This window comes from Heterocephalus glaber, unplaced genomic scaffold (assembly GCF_053883595.1).
Source record: "Heterocephalus glaber isolate CG9 unplaced genomic scaffold, H.glaber_assembly_v1.0 deba00001442, whole genome shotgun sequence".
Lineage (NCBI taxonomy): Eukaryota > Metazoa > Chordata > Mammalia > Rodentia > Bathyergidae > Heterocephalus > Heterocephalus glaber.
Window position 1 is genome coordinate 13763886 of NW_028258296.1, and position 21742 is coordinate 13785627.

The 21742-nt window shown below is 37.9% G+C and overlaps 1 protein-coding gene across 3 annotated transcripts in view; it reads left to right on the forward strand.

Moving 5' to 3' along the window:
• Positions 1 to 19637, forward strand: part of Dnajb4 (DnaJ heat shock protein family (Hsp40) member B4) — a 30417-nt gene extending 10780 nt beyond the window's left edge. For 2 of the 3 annotated variants that reach the window (XM_004841399.4, XM_004841398.4), the window contains exons 2-5: positions 4026 to 4131; positions 8436 to 8681; positions 16035 to 16603; positions 18335 to 19637. In XM_004841399.4, coding sequence (XP_004841456.1) covers positions 8471 to 8681; positions 16035 to 16603; positions 18335 to 18568 — 1014 coding nt within the window. In that variant the 5' untranslated portion in view covers positions 4026 to 4131; positions 8436 to 8470 and the 3' untranslated portion in view covers positions 18569 to 19637. Of the gene's footprint in view, positions 1 to 4025; positions 4132 to 8210; positions 8682 to 16034; positions 16604 to 18334 lie in introns of those variants that run through there. The other variant, XM_087212957.1, reaches the window with a different exon arrangement.
• The last annotated feature ends 2105 nt before the right edge of the window (positions 19638 to 21742 follow it).

Below are 21742 nucleotides of genomic sequence, written 5' to 3' on the forward strand. Positions count from 1 at the left end.
GGGAGGGGGGAAAAATAGGATCCCTCAGGAAGGTTACCACTCAGTGGGCAAGGCTTAGCAGTCAGGTATGTACGGAAGTCAGAACACAGCGGATCTGTGGGGAAAAGTGGGTCAGGAGAACCTAACCCAGCAGCACAGCTGAAGCCCGAGTCTGAAAGCAAGGCAGGTAAAAGGCCCCTGGAGTAGGGGAAAGGGGGATGGATGTACCTCCTTACACACATTGCACTTGGTCTGTCCATAGCATGCTCTGTCAAAGGCACAACCTCTGATGCCTGTGTATGAATATTGCTGCTGCTCAAAAACAGTGTTTAAACGGATCCCAGGTCGTTTAGATTCTTATCGTAGTACTGGCACATCATTATACAGTTGATCCCCACTTCTCGCTAATTCTGTATCTGCAAAGTTGCCTGCTTACTGAAATTTGTGTTTTGGTTTTTTTTTTTGGTATCCGGGATCAAACTCGGGACCTTGTGCTTGTGAGGCAGGCAGCGGAACCACTGAGCTAAATCCCTGGCCCTGAAATTTGTTTTTATCTCCAAATCATTAAAAGTGCTGTTGAGGGCATTTGCAGATGAGTTGTGCAAAGTAGCCATTCGAGTTTTTCTTTTTTTTTTTTTTGGTACTGGGGATCAAACTCGGGACCTTGTGCTTGCAAGGCAGGCGGCAGAACCACTGAGCTAAATCCCTGGCCCTCGAGTTTTACAGACCAGCTGAAGTTGAGCAAGGTAGCTCTTTTTTTTTTGAGACAGGGTTCAGGGTGGCCTTAAACTTACTGTGTAGCCCAGGCTGGCCTTGAAGTTGCTGCAGTCTTCCAGCTTCAGCCTCCTGAGTACCAGGATTACAGCTGTGAGCCTGATGTCACTCCAGGCACTCTTTGCTTTCTTATTTTAGTTGTTCTACTTTAAACAAGTCTATTCATTTTCGACATGTTTTTTGCATTTTTGTACTTTTGCTGGTGACTTCACTATTTTGGTTAATATTCCTAAGTGCAAGAAGGCCATGATGTGCTCTTACGAGGAAAAGATGTGTTAGATAAGCTTGTCAAGTGTCAGTCACAGTGCTCTTGACCAGAGTTAATAACCTGCATAAATCAGTATGTGTGAAATCAGGGTTTTTGGTTTGTTTGTTTGAGACAGGGTCTCACTATGTAACTCAGCTGGGCTTGAACTCACTACGAAGTCCAAGCTGGCTTTGAACTTACGGGGAGCTTCCTGCCTCAGTCTCCCAAGTGCTGGGACTGCAGGCGTACACCACCATGCCCAGCTGAAATAAGGTGCATAGGAGAAATTAAATTATTATATTGGTTGGCTGGTGAAAATGTAACCAGAAGCTGGCAGGAACCAAACTTGTATTTGTAAGACAACAAATCCCTAGAAGGTATAATGATTCAGAATTTGCTAATTCAGCATGTACTGCAATTTTATGGAATGAAACTATGGAAAATAAGGAGAATCGACTACTTTCAGGGTAAATTTGATTTTGGGAAATGGCCAAAGTCATTTATGGCCAGTACTGTCAAGTTAAATGGGAATGATCAAGCTGAGCAAAGCAGCACGATTATTCTTTTTTTTTTTTGGTACCGGGGATTGAACTTGGATCCTTGCGCTTGCAAGTCAGGTGGCGGAACCACTGAGCTAAATGCCCGGCCCTGCAGCATGATTATTAAGCAGTCTTTCTCAGCCCTTCATGATACGTGGACTCCCTTTTGATAAACGTCTTACCTCATACCCCACATATTCTCATACAGTCCCCTTGACAGGCATGTGGAGGTTGAAAATCAGTGTACAAGTTTTATTTTATCATGAGCCAAGCAGAAAGATGTTGGTTTTTTATTTTTATGAGCATTTAGTGAAAACTAGAGTGTTACATTTTTTTCCAGATCAATAAACTTTCGTTGTGTTTAGTGCTTTTTATGACTACCCTGTCCTTCTATCAGGAATAATTTGGACAGCTGAGCATAGTGACCCCACCTGTAATCCCAGCTACACAGACAGCTAAGGAAGGGGCATCACAAGTTTGTGGCCATCCTGGGCAATTTAGAGAGACCCTGTCTCAAAATACAAAATTTTAAAAGGATTGAGGATACGTCTCAGTGGCAGAGTGCTTGCCTAGTAAGGCCCTGAGTTCAATCCAGTGATGGAAAAAAAATCTTTATAAAGCAGGGATTGGTAAGCATACCTTGTTGAGATAAGGCTTTGTAGGTCATATAGTCTCCACTGCAACTACTACACTCTCCCATTGTGTGTTGAAAGTAGCAGTAGACAGTAAGTATTCTCTATATCTTGATAGTATAAACCTCTCAACAGCCAGAGACTATGCCTTATACTATTTTATCCTTCATGCCACAGATGATGGCATTACACAGTAGGGCCTCAGTAAGGGTTGCCTTAAGACCCTGGTGTGGTGTAAATAATAAAAAGGCTTGAGTGTGTAGGCCCTGGTAGCACATTAGCAATGCAGAAAGCCCTGGGTTCAATCTCCAGTAATGCAAAAGGAAAAAGAAAAGAATTCTATTTTGTAGATGAAGAATTGAATATATCTTATAATACCACAACATAGAATATTATTTTATAATGAACTTTTATATAAAAATGACCTAGGCTGGGGATTTAGCTCAGTGGGGCTGCCGCCTGCCTCATAAGCATAAGTGCAAGGTTCTGAGTTTGATTCCTGGTACCAAAACAAAAACAAAAACCTTCCCTTTAGAGTTCAGTTGTTAAGACTTTATTTCCCCTAAGCACATTTGTGAGGGGTGTGTGATGTAATTAAATTCATAGGCTGAGATTTCTGAGGAATTGGATCATTAGCACTGGTGATTAGGAGCAATCACTAGACCTGCACTATCCATTGTAGCAGCCACATGAGGCTGCTAAGCTCCTGAAAAGTAGCTCTCTGAATTGAGAAGCTGTGTAAGTATAAAATACAGATGGGATTTCTAAGATTTAGTGCCCCCAAAAGAATGTTAAGTATCTCATGAATAATTTGTGTATTATTTACATATTGCAATGATAATATCTTGAATCTACTGGGTTAAATAACATTCTTAAAATTTCATGTTTCTTTTTAAAAATGTGTATTCTATACATATTTAAGATATATATGCCTTGCATTTGTAGCTTGTTTTATATTTCTGTTGGATGGTACTACCCTAATTATATGATCTTTTGATATACTATGTTATAATCAAGTATTAGTTTATCAAGATCCATGTAAAACAACCTAGAAATTCTATATAAGCTATTGGCTAATTCAATATTAAATGTTAGTTTAAAGAGCTCTTTATTTTAAATGATTCCAAAATGCTAGGAAATTATGCTTACTGTCTTTTCTAATTCTAGTAAGCTTTTCAGTGACTTCTTGTGGCAAAGAGTAATAAAGAAGGGCTAGCTAGTACTTGAAAATTTTATTAGAATACATTTTAATATCATCACAGAATAAATCAATTATGCCTCTCAAAAAGGAAATTTATTTTAAAAAAATACTTCTGACCCTTGAGTGTTTCCAGATAACTCTAGTAGTTTTTATAAACATTTCAGAGCAATTTTATTTATTTTATTTATTTATTTATTTATTTATTTATTTATTTTTTCTTTGGTACCAGGGATCGAACTCGGGTCCTTGCGCGTGCGAGGCAGGCGCCGGAACCACTGATCTAAATCCCCAGCCCTAGCAATTTTATTTTTACTTTATTTCTTTAAAGGCACATACTTTTAAATTTTTTGAATTTAATTTAAAATCTTTTCTGAAGACCATTAAAGCAAAATTAAGTATATGTTTATTTTTGAAACTAAATATATATATTTTAATAGAAGATAAAATGCAGACTTTTCAGAAAATAAATATTTCATTCTTTTTTCACAGATTAGTAAAAGTCTCCACTGTACTATTTAATAATGATCATATTGATCCATATTGACCTTATTCTATTCCCAATTACTATATTTGTGTATTTAATAACTTTTATCTGAACTGTTTCATTTGTTGTATACATAATCATGTTTGTCTTTGAATTTTTTTTTTTTTAGGATAAATTTCCAGGTGTGATGTGTCTAGAACTTCTAAAATTATACTTAATGGCTTTTAATAGCTGCTGTTGCAGTTTGAAGGAATTGTTTACAAAGCTATAAGTGTGTAAGTATCCACTCATTTTTTTTTCCTTAGTGCTGGGGATCGAACTCAGGACGATTGCCAGGCAGGCGCAGCACCACTGAGCTATATCCCCAGCCCGGTATCCACTCATTTTTAGCAAAACCTACCCAGACTGTTCTATTATTTAATAGTCTTAAGTCAAGATTATGTTCGCTTATTGACTCTGAATGTCCAAGTTGAGGTGGATCCTTGCTTTTCAACTTTACCACTATGATTCTTTGGTGTGTGTATGACATTTTAATAAATGTAAAAGTACTTTTTCACCCTTCTTTATGTCTAGTGAGCCACATTTCTTTCCATCTATGAATATATCATATAATGCATTTCTCATGAATGTGAATAACCTAGTCTTTGAATTCTAAAATGATTTAATATGTTATCTCCTGATAATATTTCTAGTTCTTTGAAAATGATTGAATCAGGTAAGTATTTTTTTTCTTCCAGAATTACTCACCAGAAGAATTCCAGGTTTTTCATACATACTATTGTCAGTATTCCTTTGATAATGAACTGCCTTAAAAATTAATTCATATTGGATGACTTTTTACTATGTCTTTACTTGGAATACTATTCCTTGAAGTGAATTCCAACTTTTAAAAGTGAAGTCTTATGGTGATTGTCAGTATTAACATTTTTCTTTAAGATTTTGGACTTGGAAAAAAAAAGATTTTGGACTTGAAAAGTATCTTTTGACTTTGAGTATTCCTTGCTAAGACTAAAAATCATACTAACTAGCCTCTAACCTAAAATAGGATAAGTAGATCTTAGAAATTTTTAATACCAAGGTGTTTTTATTTATTTTTTATTTTTTTATTTTTTGGTACTGGGGATCGAACTCAGGACCCTTCACTTTCCAGGCAGGTGGGGGTGCCACTGAGCTAAATCCCTGGCCCCCAAGTTGTTTTTAAAGTAGAGAGTTGCCCAGCCTGGTGGTACACGTCTGTAATCCCAGCACTCTGGAGGCTGAGGCAGGAGGATTGCTGGGAGTTCGAGGTCAGCCTGGGCTACATAGTGAGTTCAAGGTCAGTCTGAACTACCTAGTTGAGGCACTGTCTCAAAACAAAAACAAACAAGCAAAAAAGTAGAGCTTTGAGAAAACTCCAAAACCATAGCTGTTAGAGTATGCAAAGAAGAGCCATTTAGGAGGAGATGCTGAATCATCATCACCAAGGTCTGTGGAGTAGGTGGCCCTGGTTTTTTTGGTACCATGGAACGAACTCAGGACCTTGCGCTTTGGAGGCAGGCGCTGGAACCATTGAGCTAAATCCCCAGCCCTGGCCCTGTTTTTTGAAAGGTTAACATGATCATCACCTTTTCTTTATATTTTAAGCATACATGTCCAGTTCTCATAAAAATTGTTTTCAAGTTTATAGATACTTAAGGTATTTAAGTACAGAGTAGACTGAGTACAGTTCTTTGGACTCATTTTATTAATCCATCTTTTCAATATTGTGTTAAGATTGGGGGCTGGAGTGTAGCTCAGTGGTAGCTCATACCTGCCATGCAAGAATGAGGCCCTGGATTTTATCCTCAGCCCCACAAAAATAAAAGCAAGAAACCCAGGAATGGGACCAGTTTTGAAAAGATGAGAAAGCCACAGAGGAGATAAAAGATGAGTTACACACATCAAAGATGTGCCTCAGAAATATTCAGAATATGTTGCATTAGAAAAAGCCCGCATGCCAGGGATTTAGCTCAGTGGTTCCACCATCTGCCTCAAAAGTGCAAGGTCCCCAGTTTGATCCCTGGTACCAGAAAGAAAAAACCAACATCAATAGGTATATAAATATAAATGTTGTCATTTAAACTTACTAAGAAAGCCTGGGTGTGCAAAAGCAACATGGTCAAGCAAGGCTGTGTCCATCCTGAAGGCTGATGGTGACAAAGAGCTGAGATTGAACGGTTCCAAAGCAATGTCTGAAGACACTTAACTGACCTTGACAGCTAGCAAGAGGTTAATTTTGATTGACATGGGTCTCACTTTAACTTGGCCTTAAACACCCAGTAGAAAAGTATAACGAAAATATTAAGTCATGACTATAATAATAAAGTTAAATATAAAAAGGGGCTCCCATCACTGACCCCTTCTGGCAGTTTCCAGCTACACTAGTAGCTGACCACTGTTAGGGTTCATTAAAAAACTATTTGCCTGGTTTCGCCACCTGCTGTGCAAGCACGAGGACCAGTGTTTGATCCCAGGTACAAAAATATGGTAAAAGGCTGGGGATTTAGCTCGCTCGATCCCTGGTACACACACACACACACAGACACGCACAAAACTATGGTAAAAAAAATCTTTGAAAAGCGGGGTGGGCAGGCAACCCACTTTCTGGTCCCCTTTCTGTCTTTCTTAGAAGCTATCTTTCAATACATTTTTTCTACTCTTAAAAAAAAAAAAAAAGAAAGGTAAGTGTGGTGTGCAGGCCTCCATGGGAGGCTGAGGCAGGGGGATGGGGTTGAGTTCCAGCCCAGACTACATGGTGAGTTCAAGGCCAGACTGAACTACAGTGGACCCTCAAGTTATGACCAGACTGACAGACAACTTGGGGTAACTAGGTTAATGGAATGGAAGATTCATCTGCCTCTTATTCTCTATAGTGGTACCCAGATCTCAGCTGTATTGACTTCCAACCAACTTGAGTTACAAACGGCCGTCAAGAACTGATTGAGTTCATAAGTCAAGGGTCCACCATCTCAAAAATAAAAATAAAATAAATAATATAAAACTTTGTTCATAAAAAATACAAAACTGTGGGGCTAGGGATTTAGTTCAGTGGCTCTGAGCCTGCCTGGCAAGCATAAGGTCCTGAGTTCAATTCCTGGTACCAGCTCTCCCCAAACACAAAACTAGTCCAGTGTGGTGGGACATGCCTATGATCCCAGCACTTAGGAGGCTGGGGCAGGAGGATTGCCATAGTTCCAGGCTAGCCTGAGCTACATAGCGAGACCCTATCTCAAAACAAAACAAAACAACCCAAGAACCAAAACAAAAGACCTACAGCAAATAACCATAAATATTTCTAGAAAATAGATTAGAAGGAAATATACTAACATTTAACAGATATTATTTAAAATGGTATCGCAAGATTTTTTTTGTTTGCCAAAATCTGTCCATATCTATCTATACATGTATATCTGTACATATATATACAGATATATATTATACAGAAAATGTATTTTAAAAGAAAAAATATTTTTCAAATAGCATATCCAGACTTTTAGCTGATCCAGTTAAGATCTTATAAGTAACATGAGTATTATTACCTGCATCTGATATTTTTTTCCTAATTTTTCTGCAATACAAAATTTCTTTTAAGTAGTGGCCCTAAAAGCTGGGGTTTGGGTAGGGTAAGGTCTCATTCTATTTCATTTGAAGTTACTATATTCAGGTACTAAGGTTTTTTTTACAAATTTAGTTTGTAAGAACCCTTATATCTTGTATACTACAAAAACTATTTTAAATAATATTCAAGTCTATTTAAAAATGCTATTTTTTTTTTTTAGCACCGGGGATCGAACTCGGGTCCTTTTGCTTGCGAGGCAGGCGGTGGAACCTCTGAGCTAAATCCCCGGCCCTATCAGCTATTTTTACATTTTATGGTAGCCTTTTTACAATGTGAAATTGGTATATTAACTTCCTGATTAGTAGACTCCAGAAATTTTGAAAATGACACATTATTTGAAAAATTAATCAATTTCTTAGATTTTACAATTGAATAATTTGAAGTTAAAATACGTAAAATAAGTTTAAGCCACTTTTACTTGTATAATAACTTGATAACATTTTAACATAGGCTGCTTAATGATTGTATTTGTTGCTTTTTCAACTAGAATGGAGTAAATAAACACGTATTTACGACATTTTTTTTTTTTTGACATTATGTTTTGAAATATTGGTTAGATCCACTTGGGCTAGTAAGTGTGCCACAGAAATGGGAGGCCAGAAGGAAAATGAATAGTTAACCGTGGAGGAGGAGAAAACAGCCCAGCGCTTTGACTAGAGGCAGCTGGGAAAGTGACGTCCTGAGCCTTCGCTGTTCTAGAAAGTGCGGAGACACGTAGTGGAAGGGGCGGGCCGGAGGCCGGCGCCGGTGCGGCGTGTATTTATCTGTAGGCGAGCTGCTGCGGAAGGAATTACAGTAAACACGGAGGCGCTGTCTGCCTGCTTCCCTGAGACAGCCGGCTGAATTGCTGGTTTGCTTTAACTTTTAAAATACCCAGCTGGGTTTCTTTTCCTTAGACTCATTGTATTGCTAAGACTAGGGCCGCTGTTTTCTTTTACAAAGGGAGAGCAACTGAAGTTCGTTTCAAGGCATTCGAAATGGGGAAAGACTATTACGGCATTTTGGGAATTGAGAAAGGAGCCTCCGATGAAGATATTAAAAAGGCTTACCGAAAACAAGCCCTCAGATTTCATCCGGACAAGAACAAATCTCCTCAGGCAGAGGAAAAATTTAAAGAGGTCGCAGAAGCTTATGAAGTATTGAGTGATCCCAAAAAGAGAGAAATATATGATCAGTTTGGGGAAGAAGGTAAGTATTCAGTGCATATCTTTCTGACTCTTCAGCTCTGCCTTTATTTACTTTTTTTTGCTTTCTTTCGCAGGCTTCTGGTTGTCATTAGATTCTCAGAGATGTTACAGATAGATAGTAGATGAAAACAAAATTTCATCCCTAGTTAGATGAATGAGAATTGCATAGCTGTGAATGAAAGTTTGCCTTTTGGGGAGGATTTAGCATTTTGAATTGTACATATTCCACCATCAAACTTGTGACGCAAACATTGTATATTTTTAGAGAAATCTTGAATTCCCACACCCATTAATGAATTGTGTCAAAAAGTCTTATGCAACCTGTTTTGTTTTCTAAAGAAATTTCTGCCAGAATAAAGAGCCTTCAATCATTTAAAATCTTAAGAATGGCAGTTCAATTCTGGGTAGTTCACATTTTATTCTCAAAAGCAAAAAGAAGTTTTTTGCCTTTCTCTGTTAGAGCAAGGCTGGTTTAGACTGAACAGGACAGAGTCGTCTGTCTTAGAAGCAGAAGGCGCAGGCATTCAGCTTTTAGTTGTTTTTGGCATTCTGCCTAGAGAGGAAAGAATTTTCCTGATGTCATAAAATACCAGAACAAGTTTTTAGTTTAATTGTAAACAGTAATTGTGTGCCAAGAAAATGAGATCTCAGAAATACAGTTTTTGACCTAAAATGGCCACCTTGTTAGAATAATTACTGATTTTCTTTTAGGTAAGTGTTTATTTTAAAAATTTACTATCTAGGTGTAGAGGAAAGCAGGACGACCTCCCTTCTCTCTCCCTGCCATACTTTGTTTCTTGCATTGTAAAATCAGAAATTAGTGAACACAGTAAATGGGGGTAATTTAAGACTCTTTTATCATTCTGGATATAAATTAGAGCTGTCCACCATCTCCATATAAACGCAGCTGGAAAGTAAGACTATTCGGATAGCTAATTAACAAGAACAACAGCCAAACCCTTTGATTCCTATAGTTCCTGGGGTTTTCAAATTTTAAAATCAGATCCAAGGTACTTTGCTCAGAATGTCTTAAGTCACTGTAGCTATGAAAACTTTTTTGCTAGCCCTTTGCTTTCTTTATTTTCAAAAATTGAAGCTTCTGCAGCTGCTTGTTGGTATGCGGATCTGGATCTGCAGTGTCAGGTTCCTAGGGTCAATACTGACAGGGCAGACAGTGGCAGTTCCACTGTCCCTATGGCCACGCTACTCAGAATACCGTGATTAGGCCTATGTCCAAGACTGAGCAATTCTGACATACCACTACTATTTTTCTCTTTTTTTTTTCTTGGTTCCGGGGATTGAACTCAGGACCTTGCACTTTCGAGGCAGGTGCGGTGCCACTGAGCTAAATCCCTGGCCCATTACTATTATTTCTTCATGAGGTGGGTTTTAAAAAAAAATTTTGTAAATTCTCATAGAAAAGCAGATATCCACTGCTTTAAATCTAAAGTATTTGGCCATAGCCCATTGATTGCTCAAGTTTATCTGTGACTCAGTTATTGGATTCAGGTTTATTAAGGATGTTTGTCTTCTGAATTTCCAAGTCACCAAATGATGCATTTTTCTTGGTTTTAATGTTATTATTATTATTTTTTGTTCTGTTTTTTGGTACCGGGGATCGAACTCGGGTCCTTGCGCTTGTGCAGCAGGTGGCGAAACCACTGAGCTAAATCCCTGGCCCAATGTTATTTTAAAAAAAAAAAATTGTTAGTACATGTTTGCAGTACATGATGATTACATTCATTATGGGGAGTTGGTACATGTACATAACATGTCTTCGTTCTTTTTATGTCCCCTCCCCCTCTGTCATTATTATTATTTTATTATTATTTGTGGTACTGGAGATGGAACCCCGGGGAGCTTTGCCACATTCAGGTAGAGTTTGGATAAGTGGCCGAGGCAGCACTCAAACTTGAGATCTTCCCGCCTCAGCCTCCTAAATTGCTGCGATTACAGGCACACATGCCACCATGCCCAGCTCATGAAAATCCCCTTTAGGAGCTGGGGGTGTTGCTCAGTGGTGGAGCACTTGCCTAGCATGCACAAAGTCCTGGGTTCAATTCTCAGCTTCTCCCAAAGAAGAAGAAAAGAAAAAAATCCTTTGGTACTGTTGTCAGAGTGAGGGAAAGCTTTTTTCTCTTTGCTTTTTGTTCTGTCTCTGCCTGCAAGTAACGAAACATTGAGTTTTAAGACTGTGAGGATACTTAATTTACCTGACATACTTATTTTTTCTTCAGTTAGTAAAGTCTTGGAGCTGGGACAGTGGAAATAAGAAACTATAAACTGAGAAGTTTATGAGCTGATGCTAAATTTATGTATTTAGGAATTAAGAGAGCCACTGGTGTAGTCTATTCATATTCTGAAAATCTCTCCTCTCTGCAATTTAAGATATTTGGTTTTTTAAAAAGTGACAAAAATAGAGATGTTAACCAGGGCTATGGTGCATGCCTGTAATCCTAGCTCTCTGGGAGCCTGAGGCAGGAGGATCACAAATTCTAGCCCAGCTTGGACAACTCAGTGATTTAGTAAGAACCATCTCAACATAAAAAATAAAAGCACTTCAAGATGTACTTCAGAGAGGAGACTCTAAGTTCAGTCCCTAGTACAAATAAGTATCTGACCTGGCAATTCTAGTTCTAGGAATCTATGTAAAATAGAAATGAAAATATATGCCCATATAAAGACAGGTTCACAGCAACATTATTTGTTATGGCCCCAAGTTGAAAATAATTCCAAGTACCTTCAATTGGTGTGGATAAACAAAATTCATGTGCAGCAATGGGTACTGTTTAGCAATTTAAAGGACCAATTTCGTGACATGCTGCAGCGTGGATGAAACTCAAAAAGCAGGCTGAATGAAAGAAGCCAGATATAGAAGATTTCATTTTATATGATTCCATATACACGAAAGGAATGAAAATGCCAAATGTATAGAAAAAGGCCACAAATTTTGCTTGCCTAGCACTGGAGGTAGGAATAGGGATTCTCTACAAATAGGATTGGAGAATTTTTTGGAATGATAGAAATGTTCCTTTAATGCATTGTGATGATGGCACAACTGTAAATTTACCACATTTGAGCTGTATATTTACAAATGGTTAATTTTGTGGTATGGGATAAGTATTTTTTTAAAAAAAGAAATTTTGCCAAGTGTAATGGTGTACACCTGTAATCCCAGCACTCAGGAGGCTGAGGCAGGAGGTTCTGTGAGTTCAAGGTCAGGTTGGGCTAAATAATGAGACTCTGTCTCAAAACTGAGCAATTAAAAAAACCAACTAAACAATAAAAGAAAGAAAGATAAAATAAAATTTTTCTCCATAGTTGAATCTTTAAATTAAAAAAAAAACCACAACTACAAAAATTTAAAATTGGATTTTGAACCACTTTCTCCCCTAATGTTTTAGATTTAGTTCTGAATGTTTCAGTAGAAGTGAACAGAAGTTTGTATTACAAGATTAATAAAAAAAAAAAAGGGCTGGGGATTTAGCTCAGTGGTGCTGCTGCCTGCCTCACAAGTGCAAGGTCTGGAGTTCAATCCCCAGTGGCAAAAAAAAAAAGGAAAAAAAATAACACATCCTCATTTATTCTAGTTCTGTAACATTTCTTTTTCTTTATGTCTTCTTTGTATTGTTTATTGCCTATAGATTACTCAGTATGTTACTCAAATATTGAAAGGTAGTGTGATTATGATCAAAATTATATTTAGTGTATTAATCATTATGCTAGTTTGCTGTTTTTGTTCTTTAATTTACATATCTCTTTATTTACTATGTCCTAAAAATATATGTCAATTGGATTTTGTGGATTAAAACTGAAGAATTTAATTGTTCTGTACTCGAAGTCTTGGTATAATCTGGACTTTTACATATTAGATCTCCCGAAAGTAAGTTGTTAAAGTACTGCCATTCTTTGAAGTCCTAGTTCTCCAGCGTTTCTCCTTGGATGAACTTTTAGTCCCATTAGTAGCAAATGAAAGTCATTGTTATGGGTACTATTCCAAACACATATTTGCTTTTGGATTGCAAGTTGGTTGGTTGATTAGTTTTTAAATAACAGCAGTCCATGATGAAGAGCCATGATTGGTGACATGCTTGTTACAATTCAAGTGCTAGGTGATGCAAGTGATTCTTGTGTAATAATTTATGGTATAATAATGACATGAAATTGATAGGATTTTCTCAGTCATTAGAGTAGCTACATTCTGAAAGCTACACATTTGACTGCTTAATGTCTAGGGAAACCTCAAAGCTGAATTGGCGGCTTTTTGTCAGCTTTGATAAAGACAAAGTCAAAAAAAAAACCTTAGGGGCCAGGATTTAGCTCAGTGGTTCCGCCGACTGCCTTGACAGTGCAAGGTCCCGAGTTCAATCCCCGGCACCCCCCCCCCCCAAAAAAAGACAAAGTCACTTCAGACTGTGAATCTTCCCACAGACTCTGTAACCCTGAAAGTGCTACCATTTTGGCAGAGGGAAGAGGTTTTAGGGAAAAGGCAAACCCATGATGTAATAACTTAAAATGTTATTCTTTCTTTTCATGAAGTCATTATGGGTCCAAAGCATTTTTTCTTTTTATCTTGTAGAGGATTAGAGTGCACAAGCTGATTTACTCAGCTTACTCATCCATCTCTCCCTCTTTATTTACTTATTTAATTATTTTTTGTGGTGCTGGGATTTGAACCCAGGGCCTCATGCATGCTAGCATGCTAGGCAAGCACTCGACTCTGACCCAAACCCCATTTCTTTTCGATTCTTCCTTTTCTTTCTTTTTTTGGGGGGGAGGTTACCAGAGATTGAACTCAGGACCTTCCGCTTGTGAGGTAGGTGGCAGAACCACTGAGCTAAATCCCCGGCCCCTCTTTCTCTTTTCTTTATCATTTCTTTCTTCCAATTCACTTAACTCTGATAAGTTATTCTACACTATGAAATCTGTGGGATAAAGGATAAACTGATTGCAATGATTTAAGTATGGCCTTGAATTGTATGTGTATTCTGTCATTTTAAAAAATCTGTCATTAGCCTTTTAGCATTTGGAGCTATACTTGTCCTACTAAAATTTATAAAAGGGAGCTACATATTAAAAGTTCTTATCCTGCTTGTATTTAGCATTCAGTTTCTACAAAGAATTTCCCTAAATGTATTTAGATATATCTTTCAATATATGTTTTGATGATTTTCAGACTATTAGGTTTCTCTTGGTCTCTTCAGATTTTTATTCATGGAGGAAGGTAAAAATTTAGACATCAGTTGAGCCTTTGTGAGATGATATAGAATACATACATATATTTTCCATGGGAGAAGCCAAATGGAAGAATAAGAAATATGCACAACTCTCTTTGAAAGCACGAGGAGAATTTCTAGTGGAATTTTAAATAACTAAATCTATTTGTATGCATACGTGATTACATTTTGCATTGCTTTGTTCTGCCTTCTCTGTACTGATACTCAAAGATACCTCTTTCTAATTTGATGTAGGACTTTAAGAATTAATTGATTCTCTTCACTCAGTATTCATCGATGCCTGTCATTTTCAGTCCTGTATGCATGAGCATTGCAAAAATGAATGAAATATATTTCCTGCCCTGAGACTGTTCCCTGTATAAAAGAATATACATTGGCATATAACAGTTGCCCAGCTTAAACTTTCCATTGCTCAGATCTTTATTATCCTGTTTCCTTGGTTAAGGATTCCCATCAGGCTTCCCCAGAAACTTTGCTTCTTCCTTGTCAGTACTGATCCCGTAAAAGATCACTCTGCTATTCTCTTGTGGATTTTAGTAGAGTCCTTGGGCACATAGTTGAAATGCTATTGTGGATATATATAGAAGACCTTCGTGAGTTGTATGTTACTTACTTGAGTCTTTGAGCAAAGGGCTACTGTACCTGTCTGAAATGGATTGCCCACAATAGACAGAAATAACCTTTCCAAAGGCCCTACCGGGCAGGAGGATTTACAGCTCTTGGTTTCAGTCTTGTTTTTATATGCTTCGAATTAATGCTATCATGTGGTTTACTTAGATAAACAGTTTTGGTATTTTGGATGGGAATAACAATTTTAGTGGTCTCAAAAACATTTTTCATAGAGTGTCCTTAGTATGATTTGTTCACTGTCTGCCATGGAAAGAGTTCTATTTTAATTTCCCCCCCAGTTTTGGGGCTTAAACCCAGGGCCTCACACATGCTAGACAAGTGCTCTGCCACTGAACTATATCCCCGTCCCATTGTCTATTTTTACTCTGATACAGGGTCTTGCTAACTTGCCCAGGCTGGCCTCTGCCTTCTGGCCCTCCTGCTCAGTTTCCCAATTAGCTGGAATTATTTTCATTCTTTGGTAAAAGATGTCCTGAAATAAAACTATGCATATGGATTACACAGTATTGGTCGTGCTTATTGATTATAATGGTACTTAAAGTTTTGCTTTGATTACTGAGGGCTTTCACCTGACTTTTGTGCTGCTGTTCTCACTTGGCATACTTTTTTTTGTTAGTTTTGTTTTTGAGACAGGATTTTGCTATATATATGTAGTTAAGTCTGGGCTTGAAGTCTGGGTAGCCCAAACTGGTCTCAAACTCCTGCCTCAGCCTCCTGAGTGCTGGGATTATAGGCCTGCACCACTATGCCCAACTTTACCTGGCATATTTAAAAAATTTAAATTTATGTGCTTTAGTATATCTGACCAGCAGTTTATGAGATAAGAAATTCTCAATTTTATCTTATTTTTTCTTCTGTGAAACAAAGGTTCAGGAATAAATAATAATAATTATGTATGTTCTATGCTGGGGATCAAACCCAGCATGTGCTAAGCAAGTGGTCAACCACTGAGCTACATCCCTAGCCCGGGAATAAATTATTAAAGCTTAAAATTTAGAAAACTAAAAATTCAATTTGATGGAATTGTCAGAAGTTATGTAGCTGTTCCGTTTTTATTTTATTTTATTTTATTTTATTACTCAGTGGCATGGGAAGGGTTTAGGCAGAGATTTTAGGATGCACTCAGGAGTGGAGTATGGGTGCACGGAGAAGTGAGACACAGCTGTTCTGTATTTAATTACAATGACATTTCTGGTCACTAACAAATTTCAAACTAAATAGGCCAATCTTTTTAGTAATAAGGCTGTTTTCTTTTGTTCTGTTTTGCTTTTTGAGACAGGGTCTTACTGTGTAGTCCAGGCCAGCCTAGAACTTAACTGTGTAACCCAGACTGGCCTTGAACTCACAGTGATCCCCCTGCCTCAGCCTCCTGAGTACTGGACTTCCAAGCATGTGCCACCATGCCTGGCTCTGCAGTACAGTTTTGAAAGTCTTACCTGTCAATGAGATGCAAGCTTCTTTCTAATCATCCTTATTTCCTCACGTAGGGTTGAAAGGAGGAGCAGGAGGTACCGATGGACAAGGAGGTACCTTCCGGTACACTTTTCATGGTGATCCTCACGCTACATTTGCAGCATTTTTTGGAGGTTCCAACCCCTTTGAAATTTTCTTTGGAAGACGGATGGGTGGTGGCAGAGATTCTGAAGAGATGGAAATAGATGGAGATCCCTTCAGTGCCTTTGGATTCAGCATGAATGGGTATCCGAGAGACCGGAATTCTGTGGGGCCATCCCGTCTTAAACAAGACCCCCCCGTTATTCACGAACTTCGAGTCTCACTGGAGGAAATATACAGCGGTTGCACCAAACGAATGAAAATTTCTCGAAAAAGATTAAACCCTGATGGAAGGAGTTACAGATCTGAGGACAAAATTCTCACCATTGAGATCAAAAAAGGGTGGAAAGAAGGCACCAAAATTACTTTTCCAAGGGAAGGAGATGAAACACCAAATAGTATTCCAGCAGACATTGTTTTCATTATTAAAGACAAAGATCACCCAAAGTTCAAAAGAGATGGATCAAATATAATTTATACTGCTAAAATTAGTTTACGGGAGGTAAGTTAGAAGTTTATGATTTTTTTTTTAAACAGTTCAAAGTTTGAGAATAATTGAGATCATTTTGGTCCCAGTACCTCTAATCATTTGGTTTACCTTTCTTTCTTTTTTAAATTTATGATTCTGGGGCCAAACGACTTATGCACCTGAGTGACCTAAGGAATTAGCTACATGATAGCTAACATTATTCAGTGCTTGCCACACAGCATTTTAATTCTCATAGCTATACTCTTGATGTAAGTGGTGCCTTGGTTCACAAATTTGGTTCTCTCTACAATTCTGGTTGCCAACTGAACTGGATGAGAACCGAATCAAAATTCCCTGCAAGGTCAACATTGAACCTAACCACTGAATTTAATTCAGTTCTCATCCAATTAGTTTTGTGACCAGAACATGGAAAGAACCAAGTTCATGAAACAAGGTACCACCATACAACTACTGTTATATCTCTTTCATGGCTAACAGTGGTTTCCTAAGTTTAAGTTACTTATGTTAACTACTTAAATGTCAGTGCAAATTGGGTTACATTCTACTGTTTTAGAATTGTGGTCTATGAGATTGGTGATTTCATCCGTGTAGATCATTTATAAAATTTGCTCTGAAATTATTAATTTGGAGTAGTGATTATATTACAAAAAGCATTAAAATAATTGATATTAAATAAGTTATAAATTTATAATAATGTTACTAACACAATAGTACTCGAGTTCTCATTTGCACTATTGCACACTGGACTGTAACCCATAAAATGTGACCATGTGAGTTCCCTGCTTAAAATGCTCAAATGACTGCATGGCCTCTACCATAAAGGCCAAACTTTAGCTCAAAATTAAAGATCACTGGGCCGGGGATTTAGCTCAGTGGTTTTGCCGCCTGCTGCGTAAGTGCAAGGACCTGAGTTCGATCACCAGTACCAAAAAAGAAAAAAAAAGAATTAAAGATCATTTCAAATCTAATTTCTACCTAAAAATGTATTCTCTTTCCCTGATTTTGCTTGGTTGTTATCTTGTCTACTTCTGCCATCGTGTGAGCTCTGCTCCATGGAGCTGTTGTTCTTCTGCTTGCCCTTACACCTGCTGTGGGTCTAAGGCTTGGCTCAGAACTTGCGCTCCCAGAAGCTAAGGGGACAATGTGGGGTGCCCTTTCTCTCACAAAAGACCTGTCACACCTCTGTGACCCCACTGCGCTATACTGCCAGGGCACACGTATGCTCCTGGGAATGCCTTGTGCATCCCTGGGATGGGGTCCTTCTGTGGTTCAACAGGAAGTGCGTGGCATGGTGACACTCAGTAAACATTTGCTAACCAAAGTGCGTCTGTCCGTTCTTCCCAGTTCTAAGTTTCTCTGTTTTCTGCCAACCCATTTCCTGCATTTTGAATATTACAAGAGCAGCTTCACATTACCTATTTCATTCTAGGGCATCCTTTCCTTTTTCCTCTCTTTCCTGTCTTTTGTAATATTTCTGATTATGCATGTTCTGAACAGTTTTATAAGTGTTACTATTCTTTGGAAATTAAAATTTTACCTTAGTGCCAGGGATTTAGCTCAGTGGTTCCGCCGCCTGCCTTGCAAGTGCAAGGTCCCGAGTTCGATCCCTGGTACCAAAAAAACAAAAAACAAAAAACCCAGAAAAAATAAATTTTACCTTAGTGGCATCCTTTACCACCTGGTAATACTTTTAATTAGATTTTTAAGTTTTGGAGTTTGTTAATTTTATTTGGTCCCTTTTAGGCATTGTGTGGCTGCTCAATTAATGTGCCAACAATGGATGGAAGAAATATACCTATGTCGATAAATGATATTGTGAAACCTGGAATGAGGAGAAGAATCATTGGATATGGGCTGCCATTTCCAAAAAATCCTGACCAGCGTGGTGACCTTCTAATAGAATTTGATGTGTGCTTCCCAGATACTATATCTTCATCATCCAAAGAAGTTCTTAGGAAACATCTTCCTGCCTCATAGAATAAAGAACTTTGTTACCCATATTTTGATAAGGCACTGAAAATATAAAAGGACTGACAGTTTACTGATGTAGATGTGAATTCTGTATAAAGATGTGTAAATTCTTTTGAGGGTTCATTAAATTGCATGAATAGAGACGGGTCAAATAAATAGGCAAAGGGATTTTTACAGACAGAGATGAAGAGTAAAACCACTCACTGTATTTTATTTCATTTCTCCCAAATCAGAAATTCTTAGTATTTTGCTTATGTGTAAAAGTTGGTTTTGTGGTGTCCATAGATAAGTTTTGAATAAAGTAGTAGACAATCCAAGTACTTTATTTCTTATATCTTCTCAGTATAAGTTCCCATTTGTAATGGAAATTAACAATTCTAAACTAAATTTTACATGTCATATGAACTTCTAGAAGAGAATAAAAGCCAAAGCCATTTGGAAATGCAGTTATTAGATTTGATCACCTCCTGAAGTGCTACTTCAGGGCTAGTACCAATAAAAGAATAAACTAAGAACATGTTTCACCATTGGACTTATTAAGAAATGTGATAGCATACTTTAAAAACATAGTTGTAATGTTCTTAATGCAGACTTTTTCTTTGTAAAAAGTAAGTGAATGGCTGTTTATCTCCTGTGGAAATCCCAATTGCCTGAATTACTGATATTTTAGAAATAGACTGTTTTTAAAATACCATATGTAATTTTATGCAAGTTGACTATATATCTTGAACTTAATAAATTATAGGCTCATTTTGTTGTCCACTAGTTTAAACTAATTTGTTTAATAATAAATGTGTTTTCAGAGAAAATACTGTTATTTGAAATTAATTTTCCAATTATACATTCTTCTACAACTTGCTCATAATATGCTATATGTAACCTTATATAATTTCCCTAAAAAGAATAAACTACCACTATGGTGTTAAACCAAAATATGGGGAAAATAAACACTAACTGCTGCTTATGGATAATGTTGCTACTACTTGTTATGCATATAAATATTTTACTTTTTCATATGTATAGATTGCATTTCTTAGGTGTTTTAATTTTTTAAATATATTTACGTTTAAAGAAATTATTTTGTCTTCTCTTTTATAACTATTGAGAATTATATTATTAAACAATGTTTGGTTAAACAATTTTTAGAATTTTATAAACACACACACACTTGTGTACTAGATCCTTATACCTTTTAGTAGAATAGGTAATGTAGGCATATACCTTACAGTTTTATTGAGATAGAATTCACATGCCATTTTGATTTTCCCCTTTCTTTCCCTTCCTCCCTCCCTCCCTCTCTTTCTCTCCCTTCTCCCTTCTCCCTTCTCTCTCTGTCTTGTGCTAAAGAGTGAGCCCAGGATTGAACACATGCTAAGCACATACTTTCCCACTGCCCTGCACCTCCTGCCCCTTAGTTTGCCCTTGTGAAGTGGACAACTCTGTGGTTGTAGTGTTCACAGCTGTGCGGTCATTGCCATTAGTTCCACAATATTTTCATCACCCCAGAAAAACCCCACATCCATGAGCAATTACTCTCATTCTTTCCTTCTTCCATCTCCTGACAAACACTAATCTATTTATCTGATGGATCTACTCATTCTGGATATTTCGCATCAATGGAATTAATATGTGGCGCTTTTTTTTTGTACTGGGGGTCAAACTCAAGACCTTGTGCTTTTGAGGCAGGCGGCAGCACCACTGAACTAAATCCCCGGCCCTATGTGGCTTTTTTTTGTCTTGTCATTTCACACGATCTTTTTTTTTTTTTTTTTTTTTTTGGTACTGGGGATCAAACTCGGGTCCTTGCGCCTGTGCAGCAGGCAGTGAAACCACTGAGCTAAATCCCTGGCCCCCACACAACCTTTTTTAAAAATACATTTTATAGGGGTCGGCTCTTGGTCTTCCGTGGACTCAGCTGTAGAGGTCTTGATCACCAAGCGGTCAGTGAGGACATAAGCCGGGTGGAACAGGGCTCCGTCCCATCTGTGCCCCACCCATGCCCCACATCCCAGTGACCAGCTTAGCTGCTAGGGTACCTGCAGCCCCCACCCCCACCTCTGACCTGGCTGTGCCGGTACCTGGTTCCACACTACAGAGGCACAGGGGTTCATAAAGGCCATTGTCCTGAGCTCCAGAAGATAGAGGAGAAATGAACAACAGAAAGAGGGCCTCTCTCAGGCTCCTTGATGAAAACTGAAGCCCACTGGAAAAGTGAAGAGAATCTCTGCAATAAAGACACACCAGACCACCGTACTTGGTAACTTGGAGGTATCATCACCTTCCATCGGAACCTGGACTATCTTCAGGGGAAAGGCAGCTGGAACTTGCAATAGAACCTTGCAGAGTTCAACCCTACAGGAGGACAGGGAGCTCAACTTGGGACTTGCAGCCAGAAATCTGTCTGAATCTCACAGGTCTGCTGCTGGCTTGCTGAGGCTCATTGACTTATATCTGCACAGTGCTGCCCACATTGTCTATTGTGACAGCAGAGACATACCCTGAAGGAGGCCCTTCATTTTCATTTTTTATGTTATTTTAAAAAAATTTTTTGATCTTATTTTTAATTTTTATTTTTTCTACTCTTTTCAAATTTTTCTTTTTTCTTCTGTTTTTCTTTTCTTCTCCACCCCCCCACCCCCCCATATTCTTCATCTCCCTTCTTGTTCCTGTCTGGCCCTAATTTGGATTTCTTCTTTCTTCTTTGTTTTTCTTTTCTTCTCTTTTGTTTTAAAGGAAAGTAAATACAGTTTCTAATCTCCTTATTGCGGTTAGGTTGTTCTGTTCTTGCCTTTTTTCTTTCATTCTGTCTTTTCCTCTTGTCTTCAACAGTTTCTTAGAGTTTGCGTGATCATCCTGTGTCCTCTGGGTTCACTGCTAACCTTTCTCTATCCTTCTACCTATCTATCCCTCCTTCCCAACTCCTAACTCCCCATCCCAAAGGGTAAAGTTGCTATATTGACGAGTTTATTCACTATAAACATATGTTGGGCTGATCCTCAATTTTGATTTAATTCACACAGTTAAAGGTGATAGATTAATAACTACCACAAATTGTCATTTTCTAAGCTGTGCTTGATGCTATGGTGTTGCTGATGGTATCACTTGGGCTAAGGTGTTGTGATTGATCTAATCAGTTGTCCTTTCTGGTATAATGAAAATGAGATAGCCTCAGAGTCATTA